Below are 15,238 nucleotides of genomic sequence, written 5' to 3' on the forward strand. Positions count from 1 at the left end.
TGGGGAAAGACAGGCCCTGTGCTCATTTCAAACCCAGCTCTCCTATCAAAGCCCCTGGGCACACAGAGTTTGCATAGGGATGCTCCTACACAAGGACACTCCTTCAAGACCAGAATGAGTAACTGTTTCACCTAATTTCATAGAGACAGAGAAACTTAAGCAAATGAGAGACAGAGGAATTTGTTTCAAGTGAATAAGGGGAAAAAAACTCTGCTGTGATAGCACAATAGCACAGGAAACTCTACTCAATACTCTGTAATAGCCTATCTATATGGGAAAAGAAGCTTTAAAAAAATAGTGGGTATGTGAATATGTATAACTGATTCACTTTACTGTATACCAGAAACTAACACATTGTCAATCAACTATACTCCCATAAAATTAAAAAAAAAAAAAACAACCTAATGACACAAGGATAACTTACCACCTAAAGAGTTCAATGCATTTGTTTTTTCAAAGCATTTGTTATAAGAGTGCTATCTGAATCAGGGAAAAGAATATATGAATGCAGAACTGTTAACAAGCAACTAGAAAATATAAAGAACCAGTTAGAGTTGAAGAGTAAAATAACTGAAATGAAAAACACACTAGAAGGAATTAACAGCATGTAGGTGATACAGAGGAACACATACGTGGTCTGGAAGGTAGGAAAATGGAAATAACCAGAATAGCAAAAATAAAATTTTTTAAAAGATGAGAATAAGGGACCTCTGGGATAAGATCAAGCACGCTAATATTCACAGGAGGAGAAGAGAAAAAAGGGTTAAAAAAAGATGAAATTATGGCTAAAAACTTCCCAAACCTGAAGAAACAGATATCCAGGTTCAGGAATCACAGAGTTCCAACAAGATGAATCCAAAGAGACCAACACCAAGATATGTCACAATTAAAATGGCAAAAATTAAAGACAGTTCTAAAGGCAGCAAGAGAAAAATAAAGACTCACACACAAAGAAACCCACTCAAAAGGCTACCAGCTAATTTTTCTATAGAAATATTGCAGCTCAAAAGGGAAGTGGCATGACATATCTAAGGAGCTGAAAAGGGAAAAAACCTACAATTTAGGATTCTCTATCGAGCAAGATATCATTCAGAATTGAAATTAGAGCATCTTCTTGCACCATATACAAAAGTAAACTCAAAGAGGACTTATCTGGTATCCCAGTGGTTAAGAATTTGCCTTGCAATGCAGAGGACATGGGTTTGGCTCCTGGTCGGAGAACTAAGGTCCCACATGCCACAAAGAAACTAAGCCCAGGCACTGCAACCACTCAGACTGCCTGCCTGTCTGCCTGCCTGCAAGGAGAGATCCTGAGTGATACAATGAGGTGCTGCTTGCCACAGCTAAGACCAGACACAGGCAAATAAATATTTTAAACAATAGATAAACTCAAAATAGATTAAAGCCCTAAATGTAAGACTGGGAACCATAAAACTAGAAGAAAACATGTGCAGAACACTCTGACATAAATCATAGCCGTAATTTTTTTTTTTTTTTTTGATCTGTCGCCTAAGGCAAAGGAAACAAAAGCAAAACCAAGTAACTGGAACCTAAAGCTTTTGCACAACAAAGGAAACCATCAACAAAATGAAAAAACAACTTACTGAATGGGAGAAAATATTTGCAAATGATATGATCAATAAGGGGTTAATATTTAAAGATATAGAAACAGCTCATACAACTCACTATCAAAAAAACAACCTGATTTAAAAATGGGAAAGACTAGAGATCTCTTTAAGAAAACTAGAGATGCCAAGGAAACATTTCATGCAAAGATGAGCACAATAAAGGACAGAAATGCTATGAACCTAACAGAAGCAGAAGAGATTAAGAAGAGGTTGCAAGACTACACAGAAGAACTGTACAAAAAAGATCTTAATGACCCAGATAACCACGATGGTGTGATCACTCATCTAGACTAGACATCTTGAAGTGCAAAATCAAGTGGGTCTTAGGAAGCATCACTACTTTGTTAGCATCACTACTAACAAAGCTAACTGAGGTGATGGAATTCCAGCTGAGCTACTCCAAATCCTAAAAGATGATGCTGTGAAAGTGCTGCACTCAATGTGCCAGTAAATATGGAAAACTCAACAGTGGCTACAGGACTGGAAAAGGTCAGTTTTCATTTCAATCTCAAAGAAAGGCAATGCCAAAGAATGTTCAAACTACTGCACAATTGCACTCATCTCACATGCTAGCAAAGTAATGCTTGAAATTCTCCAAGCTAGGTTTCAACAAACAGTACATGAACAGGGAACTTCCAGATGTTCAAGCTGGACTTAGAAAAGGCAGAGGAACCAGAGATCAAATTGCCAACATCTGCTGGATCGTAGAAAAAGCAAGAGAGTTCCAGAAATACATCTGCTTCATTGACTAAAGCTTTTGACTGTGTGGATCACAACAAACTGTGGAAAATTCTTCAAGAGATGGAAATATCAGACCACCTGACCTGCCTCCTGAGAAATCTGTATGCAGGTCAGGAAGCAATAATTAGAACCGGACATGTAACAATGGACTGGTTCCAAATTGGGAAAGGAGCACGTCAAGGCTGTATATTGTCACCCTGCTTATTTAACTTCTATGCAGAGTACTTCATGTGAAATGCCAGGCTGGATGAAGCACAAGCTGGACTCAAGATTGCTGGGAGAAATATCGATAACTTCATATATGCAGATACCACCACCCTTATGGCAGAAAGTGAAGAGGAACTAAAGAGCCTCTTGATGAAAGTGAAAGAGTGAAAAAGCTGGCTTAAAGCTCAACATTCAGAAAACTAAAATCATGGCATCTTGTCCCATCACTCCATGGCAAATAGATGGAGAAACAATGTAAACAGTGGCAGACTTTATTTTTGGGTGCTCCAAAATCACTGCAGATGATTACTGCAGCCATGAAATTAAAAGACACTTGCTCCTTGGAAGAAAAGCTATGACCAACTAGACAGCATATTAAAAAGCAGAGACATTACTTTGCCAAGAAAGGTACATCTAGTCAAAGCTATGGTTTTTCCAGTAGTCATGGACAGATGTGAAAGCTGGACCATAAAAAAAAAAAAACTGAGTGCTAAAGAACTGATGGTTTTGAACTATGGTGTTGGCGAAGACTCTTGAGAGTCTCTTGGACAGCAAGGAGATCAAACCAGTCAATCCTAAAGGAAATCAGTCCTGAATATTCTTTGGAAGGACTGATGCTGAAGCTGAAGTTCCAATACTTTGGCCACCTGATGGAAAGAATTGACTCATTGGAAAAGACCCTGATGCTGGGAAAGATTGAAAGCAGGAGGAGAAGGGGACAAGAGAGGGTGAGATGATTGGATGGTACCACCGACTCAATGGACATGAGTTTGAGTAAGCTCTAGGAGCTGGTGATAGACAGGGAAGCCTGGCATGCTGCAGTCAATGGGGTCACAAAGAGTTGGACACAACTGTGTGACTGAACTGAAAAGATCTAAATAGACATTTATGTATACACACACACTCACAGACATACACACACACTCATATATATATACACAATGGAATATTACTCAGCTATAAAAAGAATGAAATTTTGCTATTTGCAACAACATAGTGGATATCAGGGCTTCCTTGGTGGCTCAGACAGTAAAGAATCTGGCTGTAGTGTGGGAGACCTGTGTTTGATCCCTGGGTTGGGAAGATCCCCTGGAGGAGGGCATGGCAACCCACTCCAGTATTCTTGCCTGGAGAATCCCACCGACAGAAGAACCTGGCAGGCTACAGTCCATGGGGTTACAAAGAGACAGCTATCCTTCAATAAAAAAAATTAAAGAAAAAACAAAAGCGTCAGACAGGACTGAGTGACTAAGCACATAGCACAGTGGATATTGTGCTTAGTAAAATAAGTCAGAGAAAGACAAATGCTGTATGTTATCACTTATCAGTGTGATTGAAAAAGTAAACAGGACTTCCCTGGGGGTACAGTGGATAAGAATCCACCTGCCAACTCAGGGGACACAGGTTTGATCCCTAGTCCAGGAAGAGTCCCCATGCCGAGGAGCAACTAAGCATGTGTGCCCCAACTGCTGAAGCCTGCACATTCCAAGGCCTTCAAGCCACAACTAGCCAGCCCTCGCTAGAGCCAGCAGGCGCCTGCTGCTAGGTTCACGCCCCTGGAGCCTGTGCTCCGAAACAGGAAAAGCCACCACGAGAAGCTCGTGCACCTCAGCTAGAGCGTACCTCCCGCTGTCTGCAACTAGGGAAAGCCTGCAAAGCAACCAAGACTGAGCACAGCTGAAAGTACAGCAATTAATTAATTTAAAAAATTAAAAAATAAATTTCAAAATGAATGAATGTAACAAAACAGACTCCCAATAGAGAAAATAATGGTTACCACTGGGGTATGGGACATGGCAAGGGGCAAGATAGAGGTAGGGGATTTAAGCTTATAAAATAAGTAAGCTACAAGGATGTATTTTACAACAAAAGGGATATGGCCAATATTTTATAATAATTTTAAATGGAGTATAATCTATAAAAATATTAAGTCATTTAATACATACACCTGAAACTAATATAATATTGTAAGTCAACTAGACTTCAATAAAAAAAATAAGAAGGAAAAATATAGTGAAAGAAATGGAAACCACAGTTCCCTCAGGAGGTGGAGAATGGAGATAGATTACGAAGGGGCAGGAAGGAGCTTTTCGGAGCATGAGAAAGCTTTATCTTTTAATTGGAGGAACTGGTTACACAGGTGTATACATTTGTCAAAACATCCAACTCTATACTCAAGATCTGTGTGTTTCATCATAGGTAAATTTTATCAAAAAGCATAAGCTAGGGACTTCCCTGGTGGTCCTGAGGCTAAGATTCCACACTCCCAATGCAAGGGGTCTGCGTTTGATCCCTGGTCAGGGAACTAGAGCCCACATGCCACACCCAAGACCCAGCTCAGCTAAATAAGTAAATGTTATTTTAAAAGCATAAGATAAATACGAATGTGCTCATAATCCAATGGAAAAGGGTGGACCTTCCTAAACTTCTCTGTGTAGTCACTCCTCTCAACCCCTGGCAGTGGCTCTCGGAAGCAAGTTTTTCCACACCCAATCAGAGAAGGCGCAATACACTGGCAGCCACTTGTCATGCTGAAAAGAGGACCCCCAAGTCAGGGATGTGGTCACCAGAGATTGCAGGAAGATGCCCCTGAAGAGCAAAACCACACCAGGTATCTGCCAGGAACAGCCTGGGAGTGCGCATATCACCTATGGAACTAGTAGCAATGTAGATTCTGAAAAATCCTAATGAGTACATTCAGGATAAAAATGGGGACTTCCCTGAGGGTCCAGTGGCTAAGACTTGGAGCTCCCAATGCAGAGAGCTGGGGTTCGATCCCTCGTCAGGGAACTAGATTCCATATTCTGCAACTAAGAGTTCGCATGCTGAAACTAAAGATCTTGCATGCCTCAACTAAGATCCAACGCTGCCAAATATTAAAAAAAAAAAAAAAAAAGAATAAAGATGGATGCTGTGTCCATAAAACAAAAACTGTAATGGGTATGAAAATCTGTTTTTTCCACCAAATATCTCAGTTGATAGAGTATTAATTTTTTGTACATTTTCCAAAGCATGTTAATGAATGTTTATTGAGTATTTATATACACAGAGAAGGGAATGGGTACCCACTCCTGTACTCCTGCCTGGAGAATTCCATGGACAGAGGAGCCTGGTGGGCTACAATCCATGGGAATGCAAAGCAACAGACACAACTGAGTGACTAACACTTTCACTTTTCATGCTGCTGCTGCTGCTGCTAAGTTGCTTCAGTCGTGTCCGACTCTGTGCTTCTCCTACCAGGCTTCTCCGTCCATGGGATTCTCCAGGTAGGAACATTGGAGTGGGTTGCCATTTCCTTCTCCAATGCATGAAAGTGGAAAGTGAAAGTGAAGTCACTCAGTCGTGTCTGACTCTTAGCGACCCCATGGACTGTGGCCCACCAGGCCCCTCCATCCATGGGATTTTCCGGGCAACGGTACTGGAGTGGGGTGCCATTGCCTTCTCCCTTCACTTTTCATACTCGCCCCAAAAAACTGTTCAACAGAAAATATTTATTTACCAAAAAGGCATTGACTAGCCTAATAACACAATTCATAATAGCCCCAAACAAGAGACTAGCCAAAACACTAGTAACATTAGAATGAGTAATCTGTGGTCTAGTCACAATGATTGCCATAAAGCATCAATAGCTGCATGCAGTAATGATGAATCTCACGAAATGTTGGTCAAAAGTTGCCAGATACAAAAAAGTACATACTACATAATTCTAGTAACATAAAATTCAATAACTGATGGAATTCAATTTTTAATAAAAAGAGTGTAAAAAGGGCAACAAGCTAACAGTAGTTTTTCTGGGGGGTGGGAGAAACATTTTTAAATTAAACACAAGGGTTGGATACAATGGAAAATCAGTGCTCTGGAAAAATTAAGTCCAGGAAATTTCCCAGAAAGTAAAGCAAAAAAGCCAAAGAGATTATTTTTAAGAGAGACAGGGAGGATAAATTCAACAGGTTCAACAATCATCTAAAAGAGATACCAGAAGGTGTGAACAGGAAAAAAAAAAAGTTGGGGGAGGAGAAAACAAAGAAACAATAGGAAAACATTGATATATTAATAAAAAAGCTAGTCTTCTGATGTAAAGGGGCCATCTGGTGGTGAGCAAGTTTACTGGAACAGGATCCTCACATCACATTTTTGGTGAAATATGGGAACTCTAAAGATAAATATGCTGGCCACCTGATGCAAAGAATTAACTCATTGGGAAAAACCCTGATGCTGGGAAAGATTGAAGACAGGATGAGAAGGGGATGACAGAGGATGAGATGGTTGGATGGCATCATCAATTCAATGGACATGAGTTTGAACAAGCTCTGGGAGTTGGTGCTGGACAGGGAAGCCTGGTGTGCTACAGTCCATGGGGTTGCAAAGAGTTGGACATGACTGAGTGACTAAACTGAACTGACTGAAAGATAAAGAAAATCCTTTGAGTTTTGAGCGAGAGAAACAGTAAGTATCTTGTTCCTGACAAGAGGAAAATAGGAAATATCAAAGGTCACCCTGAATATTAGAAAACAATGAAGCAGTAGCTTCAAAATTGGAGGGAATTAGTACTCGTGCCTGGAAAACCCCATGGATGGAGGAGCCTGGTAGGCTGCAGTCCGTGGGGTCGCTGGGAGTCGGACACGACTGAGCGAATTCACTTTCACTTTTCACTTTCATGCATTGGAGAAGGAAATGGCAACCCACTCCAGTGTTCTTGCCTGGAGAATCCCAGGGACGGGGGAGCCTGGTGGGCTGCCGTTTACGGGGTCGCACAGAGTCGGACACGACTGAAGTGATGCAGCAGCAGCAGCAGCAGCAGCGATTGAGAAAGCAAATAAAAATCTCCATCCCCTTCACCCCAGGTAATGACTCTAAGATTACTACTGACAAACATTTGCTAAAAAATTAATTAATTAATTAAAACATAGGACTTCCCTGGTGGTCCAGTGGTTGGGAATCCAACTGATGCAGGGGACACAGATTCCATCCCTGGTCCAGAAAGAGTCCACATGCTGCGGATTCCACATGCTGTGCACATGCTAAGCCCGTGCACCACAACTACCGAGCCCATGAGCCTTGAAGCCCATGCTCTGCAACAAGAGAAGCCACCTAATGAGAGGCCTGCGCAACAACTGAAGTGTGGCCCCCGGTCGCTGCAACTAGAGAAAGCCCATGTGCAGTGATGAGCAGCCAAAAATAAATAAATTTTTAAAAAATAAAAAGGATAATGCAACAAAAAAGTTTTTTTTAATTCTAAGAGAAATGTCTTTTGTCTAATCCTTTATTTGCTTATTAAAAAAAGCAAAAGAAGAAAATGAAAAAAGAACTGCACCTCAGCCTTAGACATATCAACTTGAAATCTATGGTAAAATACACAAAATTTACCATTAATGATATCTAGTATATTCACAGTGTTCTGCAACCATCAACACAGATCTAGTTGCAGAATGATTTCATCACTCCAAAAAGAAGCCCTATACCCATTAAGGCATCATTCCCCATTCTTTCCTCTTCCCAACCCATGGCAACCAGTAACTTCCTTTCTGTTTTTATGGATTTGACTACTTTGGGTATTTCATGTAAATGGAGTCGTACAATATGTGACCTTTTGTGTCTGGCTTCTCTCACTTAGCATGTTTTCAACTTTTGTCAATGCATAGTATGTATCAGTACTGTTTCCTTTTTAAAAGGGAATATTTTAAAATTTTTATTGAGGTAAAGTTTACATCATATAAAATTAACCATTCTAAAGTGAACAATTCAGTGGCATTTGTTACATTCACATACTTGATGTATGAAGAACCGGACAATGTCACATGAAGGAAAAGGCAATCAACAGATAATAATTCTAAGAATAACACAAATGTTAGGAGGATTAGACGGAGATTTTAGAACGTAACTGTGCTATGATAATACATGAAATAAATGGAAAGTCTTAGAGAAGAAATAGAAGATTTTTTTTAAAAAGAATCAAGAGGAAATTTTAAAACATAACAATAATCAAACTATGTAACTCACTGAATGGGCTTAATAGAAGATTGGAGGAGATGACAGAAGAGTCAGTGAACTTGAAAAAAGTTCAGTAGAAATAATTGTGTCTCACAAAAGGGAGTAAAAAAATAAAAAGAAGAGTGTCTCAGGGATTTTAGAGATAATTCCAAAGGTCTAACATTTGTATAAATAGGAGAAGAGAAAGTGAAGAGCCTCTTGATGAAAGTGAAAGAGGAGAGTGAAAAGGCTGGCTTAAAACCCAACATTCAAGATACCAAGATCATGGCATCCAGTCCCATCATTTCATGACAAACAGATGGGGAAACAATGGAAACAGTGACAGACTTTATTTTCTTGGGCTCCAAAATCACTGCAGATGGTGATTGCAGCCATGAAATTAAAAGACGCTTACTCCTTGGAAAAAAAGCTATGATCAACTCAGTTCAGTTCAGTTCAGTCACTCAGTCGTGTCCGACTCTTTGCAACTCCATGAATCACAGCACGCCAGGCCTCCCTGTCCATCACCAACTCCCAGAGTTCACTCAAACTCATGTCCATCATGTCGGTGATACCATCCAGCCATCTCATCCTCTGTCGTCCCCTTCTCCACCTGCCCCCAATCCCTCCCAGCATCAGGGTCTTTTCCAATGAGTCAACTCTTCGCATGAGGTGGCTGAAGTATTGGAGTTTCAGTTTCAGCATTAGTCCTTCCAACTAGACAGCATATTAAAAAGCAGAGACATTACTTTGCCAACAAAGGTCCATGCAGTCAGCTATGGTTTTTCCAGTAGTCATGTATGGATGTGAAAGTTGCACCATAAAGAAAGCTGAGCACCAAAGAATTGATGGTTTTGAACTATGGTGTTGGAGAAGACTCTTGAGAGTCCCTTGGAAAGCAAGGAGATCAAACCAGTCAATCCTAAAGGAAATCAGTCCTGAATATTCATTGGAAGGACTGATGCAGAAGCTTGAAGCTCTGATATTTTGGCCACCTGATGTGAAGAACTGACTCATTGGAAAAGACCCTGATGCTGGGAAAGATTGAAAGCAGGAGAAGGGGATGACAGAGGATGAGCTGGTTGGATGGTGTCACCAACTTGATGGACATGAGTTTGAGCAAGTTCCGGGAATTGGTGATAGATAGGGAGGCCTGGTGTGCTGCAGTCCACGGGGTCACAAAGAGTCAGACGTGACTGAGTGACCAAACTTAACTGAACTGAAGAGAAAGTGTGGCAGAAAAAATTGAAAAAGTGATGGCTGACAACTTCCCCAGATTGGCAAAAGACATAAATTTACAATTTCATGTTCAATAAATTCCAAATAGAATAAAATTTTAAAATCCATGCCCAGATACATCATAACTTTTTTAAAACTAAAAATAAAAAAAAAAAAATCTTGAAAGCAGCCAGAGGGAAATGATGCATTACTTTTAGGAAAACAAGAATTTGAATGATTGAGGATTTCTCATCAAAGACCATGGAACCCAGAAGTAAGTGGAACATTTTTCAAGTGCTAAAAGAAATTAACTGTCAATCCAGAATACTATATCCAGTGAAATTATCTTTCATCATGGAAGGCAAAATAAAGACATTCTCAAAAAGAGTAAAACTGGACTTTCCCATTGGTGCAGTGGATAAGAATCTGCCTGCCAATGCAGAGGGCACAGGTTCCATCCTTAGTCTGGGAAGACTCCATGTGCTGCAGAGCAACTAAGCCTGTGCACCACAACCACTGAGCCCTCACTTTCAAGGCGTGTGAGCTTCAACTATGTGTATGTATATATACATATATCCCCTCCCTCTTGGGCTTCCCGCCCACCTTCACCGCCATCCCATCTTGTCTCATCATTCTAGCTCATCCAGCTCCTCACAGAGCACCGAGCTGAGCTCCTTGTGCTGTATAGCAGCTTCGCACTAGCTATCTGTTTTACACATAGTAGTGTATACACATCAATGCTACTCTCTCAAGTCGTCCCACCTTTTCCTCCCTCCCTGCCGCTGGTCGTGTCCACAAGTCCATTCTCTGCATCTGTGTCTGTATTCAATATTCAGTCTTTTTAAATACTCATGGAACATTTAAAAAAATTGACTATTAGGACACAAATACTAACAAATTCAAAAAACCAGAACATATAGAACTATTCTCTAAATAAAACAAACAAAATTAGAAACTAACCACAAAGTACAGTCCAAAATTTATCTAATTAAAAATACCTTTTAAAAGTTATTCTTGGATTGAAGAAGAACTTGAAATTGAAACAACCAGCTAGCTGGAAATGGATTGAAAACTAAAGCAATATACTGGGGATGTATCTGAAGTTATTCTCAGAGAAAAAAAATTATGGCTTTAAATCTCTTCATCAAGCAAAATAAAGGATAACACACAAAATAAAATGAAACAAAAATTAGAGGTCAATTCTATTTATGAAAAATAGGCCAAAATCCCAAGTAAAGCACTAATAAAGTGAATCCAGCAGCTTATCAAAAGGGCAAAAACAGCATGACTAAGAAAGGCACAGATGTAAGGATGGTGAGCATCAGGGAGCCTGCTACTGTCACTCACTACATTTATAGATTCAGGGAGAAAAACAGGTTCTAAAGGAACAAAATCTGTGTGGCAAAAAAGCCAAGTAAAAGACAATTGACAAACCAGGAAAGATACTCATAACTAACATTCAAGATTAATTTCCTGAATATATACACTCTTAGATATCAATTTTTTAAACCAGTAATTAATAGAAAAATATGCAAAGGATGTGAAAAGTTGGTTCTCAGAAAAGGAAATGCAAGTGGCTCTTACACATGTAAAAAACTCAAGTTTGATCCACTCATAACTAGAGAAATGCAAATTAAGACTGTCCCGAGAGATCTCAGTTGCTAAACACCATTCTCCACTAAAAAGCACTTTTAGCTTCTTATTTTTTTTTTTGTTTTGTTTTGTTTTAAAAAACAATATTGTTTTATTACTAACAGGAGTGGCCTGCCTGGGTAGGTGGGTGTGGCGGGCTCAGGGTATGTGGGGGCTGTGAAGAGCAGATAACTGAGAGGCTGGAAAGAAAGGGAGTGGGCCTGGAGGCCAGGCCCAAAGGCTCCTCCAATTTACTTCTGGGAAGAGGCAGACTTAATAAAGGATTCATGGCAAGCAATGGCCAGGCCACCAATAAGATTAAGAAATTCTTGAAAATCTAGCTGCCCATCGGAGTTGAGGTCTAATTTCTTCATCATGCGGTCAAGGACACCAGGGTCCTTCTGGTTCTTTGTGAAGGCACCCAGCTCTGAATTCATGAAGATCAGAAACTCAGCCTTGGAGAGTTTGCTGTTGTTACCATCCCTTCCAGCATGCTTTTGGAAAACAGCAATCAGAGACTCGATGCATCGTTCAGTCTCCGTAGGGCTGGATACTTTTGCCATGTCGGAGAGGAGCGAGGCGCGCGGATGCGAGCGGGGAGCTGGGCGGCGGGCACTGGGCCCACTTTTAGCTTCTTAGAAGAACAGTTGATCCTAGGGTTGGGATGGGGAGACTATAAAATGAACCTGAAGCATCTTACAGTGTCAGGAAATAAGAACATGGATGGGACTTCCCAGACAGTCCGCTTAGGACTTCACACTTTCACTGCAGGGGGCACAGGTTAGATCCCTGGTGGGGCAACTAAGATCCACATGCTTCTCAACATGGCCAAAAAAAAAAAGAGGAAGTAGGGGGGAAAACAGATGGGGCATGTTAGATATAGAGGCTCCCACCTGAAGGAGGTAGGTCCTGATGACCAAGGATGGAACTATGTAACCAACAAAATTAAGCATGATAGTATTTAATTATAACCCGAAGAACAAGTTAAGATAAATAAGGGAACGAGAGAATGTTCCTTACACAAAGAATATAAACGGAAAAGGGCCGCCCCACTTCATTCCACAGCTGACATTTCTTAGTGCATCCTGTGTGACGGGTTCTGGGATGGCGCAGGCCGTGAGGACAGGCCCCCTGGGAGCTCAGAGCCTGCCGGGTGGTGCACAGCCGTGACAGGTCACCTAACGCAGGGCACCCAGCTGTCTCTGCTTGCCCTCTCCTGGGCCGTCTCAGCCACTGTACTCAGTCCCTATATTTTCTTTTTCCTCAGAACCCCTTCAGTCTAAGAGATATAAATTACATGAAATCCTATGTGCCCATTTTAAGTGTACAGTTTGGTGTGTTTTGACAAATGTAAGTTCCTGTAAAACCATCACCCCCGTCAAAATAAAGAACATTTCCAGCACCCCAGAAAGCTTCCTCATGCCCCCAGGTAACCACAGATCTGACTTTTGTCACCATAGGTTCGTTTCACCTGTACTAAAATTTCACCAAAATGGATTCAAAAGTATCATCCCTTCGAGTCTGACTTTCTTAATTCAACACAATATTTGCAAAACACATCCATGTTGCTGTGTGGGTCAATCATTTATTTCTTTTTATTGCTGAGAAGTATGCCATTGCATAAACATCCCATGGTTAGTTTATTCCTTTACCTGCTGATGGACCATGGGTGATTTCCAGTGGGAGCTACTAAAAATAGGCCTACTATAAACATCCGTCTACAAGCCTTTGTAGAGACGTGTGCTTTCATTTCTCTTGGGTAAATACCTAGGAATAAAATGGCTGGGTCATATGGTAGCTCTCTGTTTAACTTTTTTTTTTAAGTTTTTTATTTAATTGAAAAAAGTTAATTTACAATGTTTTTCTGCTGTACAAGAAAGTGATTCAGTTATACACACATATATATTTTTTCCATATTGGTTTCCATTATACTTTATTATTGAATATAGTTCTCTGTGCTATACAGTTGGACTTTCTTGTTTATTCATTCTATATATAATAGCTTGCATCTGCTAATCCCAACCTCCCAATCCATCTCTCCTCCACCCCCTTGGGAACCACCAGCTTGTTCTCTATGTCTGAGTCTTTTGTGTTTCATAAATAAGTTCATTTCTGCCATATTTTAGATTCCACATATAAGTGATATCATAAGATATTTGTCTTTTCTTACTTTGTTCAGTATGATAATTTATGGGTCCATCCATGTTGCTACAAATGGCATTATTTCATTCTTTTTATAGCTGAGTAGTATTCCACTGTATATATGTACCACATCTTCTGTATCCATTCCTCTGTTTAACTTTTTAAGAAACTGTCAAGCTGTCTTCCAAAGTGGGGGTAACAATTTCCACCCTTATCTGTGTCTGAGAGTTCCAGTTGGTCCACATCCTCACCAGCACTTACATAGCAGCATCCCCTTTTACAAGGCCATTTTGATAGGAGTATAATAAATGTGATCTCATTGTGGCTTTAATTCACATCCCAAGATGTCTAATGATATTGAACATCTTTTCATGTGCTTCTTGGATGTTCATATATCTTTGTTGAATTGTCTGTTCAAATCTTTGGCCCATTCTTTAAATTGGATTGTCTTCTTCTTACTGAGTTAGTGTTGAATAGTGTTTAATTAACACAGATCAGAACCAGGTCATCCTCTATTCTAATCTTCACCTGACCACCTCCCAGAGAATTTGGAGTAAAATCTAAACCCCAAGGCCTGGTCTTCTACAGTCTGGCTCCTCCTCTTGTCTGATTAGCTCTTAGCTCAGTCCTTTCTTCCACACAGGCTGCTTGGCTGCTCTTTGAACCAGCCACTCATTTATTACCAGGAATCATCTTACTCAGGATTCTCTGGACACCTTTAGTGTTTACCACCCACCCTGCTCCCTCAAACAAACCTGGGGTTTCCCTGCCTCTTGGGCTTCTAGCACTGGTGTGGAATGAATAAATAAATGACTCAATGACTCTTACCTAGCTGGGAAGGTCCGGAAGTCTCCTTTGAGACAGTGACAATGTGGTTATGATCACAGAAGAATAAAGAGTTAATCAGATAACATTTTTCTTCCTTGTTATCCGATTCCAGGCAGAGGGGTCAGCATTTACAAAGATCCCTTTGCAAGAAGCAGCATGAAGGAGATAATCAGCTCTACAGGTGGGAGAGACAGAGGAAAGGGTAGCAAGGGGCTGTTTTTACTCTACACCAAGACCCTAAGCAAGATGGGAAGCTATCAAGGTCTTTGCAGGCGAGGAGAATGGAAGCAACTGTGATGGATGACTTAAGCATCCCTCTGTCTGCCAAGAGAGGAAGCAGAGAGGCCCCCTAAAGGCACCCTCACAGGACTTCCCTGGTGGTCCAGTGGTTGAGGCTGCTTTCCACTGCAGGGGGTGCGGGTTTAATCCCTGGGTGTGGAACTAAGATCCCACGTGCCAAAAAAGTAAAAAAGAAAAAGACACCCTCACAACAGTCCAGGAAGAAGAGAGGAGTTGTCTGAAGTCTAGTGGAGGCTGTGGTGAAGACGTGGACATAGATAGAAGAAAGCTTAAGGAGGTGAAGACGGGCGGGTCACTGGCTCTTAGGGGTAGAAGGACAATTGGCACTGCCCATTGCAGAGGCTCAGGCGTATTAAAAATGTCTTGGGCGGGATCTTGGTCACACTGAACTCCATGGAGACATGTGTGTGCGGTGGCGGAGCGGGGGGGGGGGACGGGGGGGCGAGGGGGCGGGGCGGGGCGGGGCGCGCTGCCGAATCCAGGGCTGGGGCAGCCAAAGAAGAAACTCCAAGAGGCTGGGCAGGCCAAAGAGGGGTGGGGTGGCCAGCGGAGAGAGAGAGGGAGTGGGGCAG

General features: G+C 41.2%; 1 protein-coding gene across 1 annotated transcript; it reads right to left on the minus strand.

The window, feature by feature from the left end:
- Nucleotides 1-11,483: 11,483 nt before the first annotated feature.
- On the minus strand, nt 11,484-12,021 carry LOC102396947 (protein S100-A11). Its single transcript, XM_006072099.2, has one exon. The coding sequence runs from the start codon at nt 11,957-11,959 to the stop codon at nt 11,648-11,650; it is 312 nt and encodes a 103-aa protein (XP_006072161.2). The 5' UTR covers nt 11,960-12,021; the 3' UTR covers nt 11,484-11,647.
- Nucleotides 12,022-15,238: the final 3,217 nt, after the last annotated feature.

This window comes from Bubalus bubalis, chromosome 18, assembly GCF_019923935.1.
Source record: "Bubalus bubalis isolate 160015118507 breed Murrah chromosome 18, NDDB_SH_1, whole genome shotgun sequence".
Taxonomy (NCBI): Eukaryota; Metazoa; Chordata; class Mammalia; order Artiodactyla; family Bovidae; genus Bubalus; species Bubalus bubalis.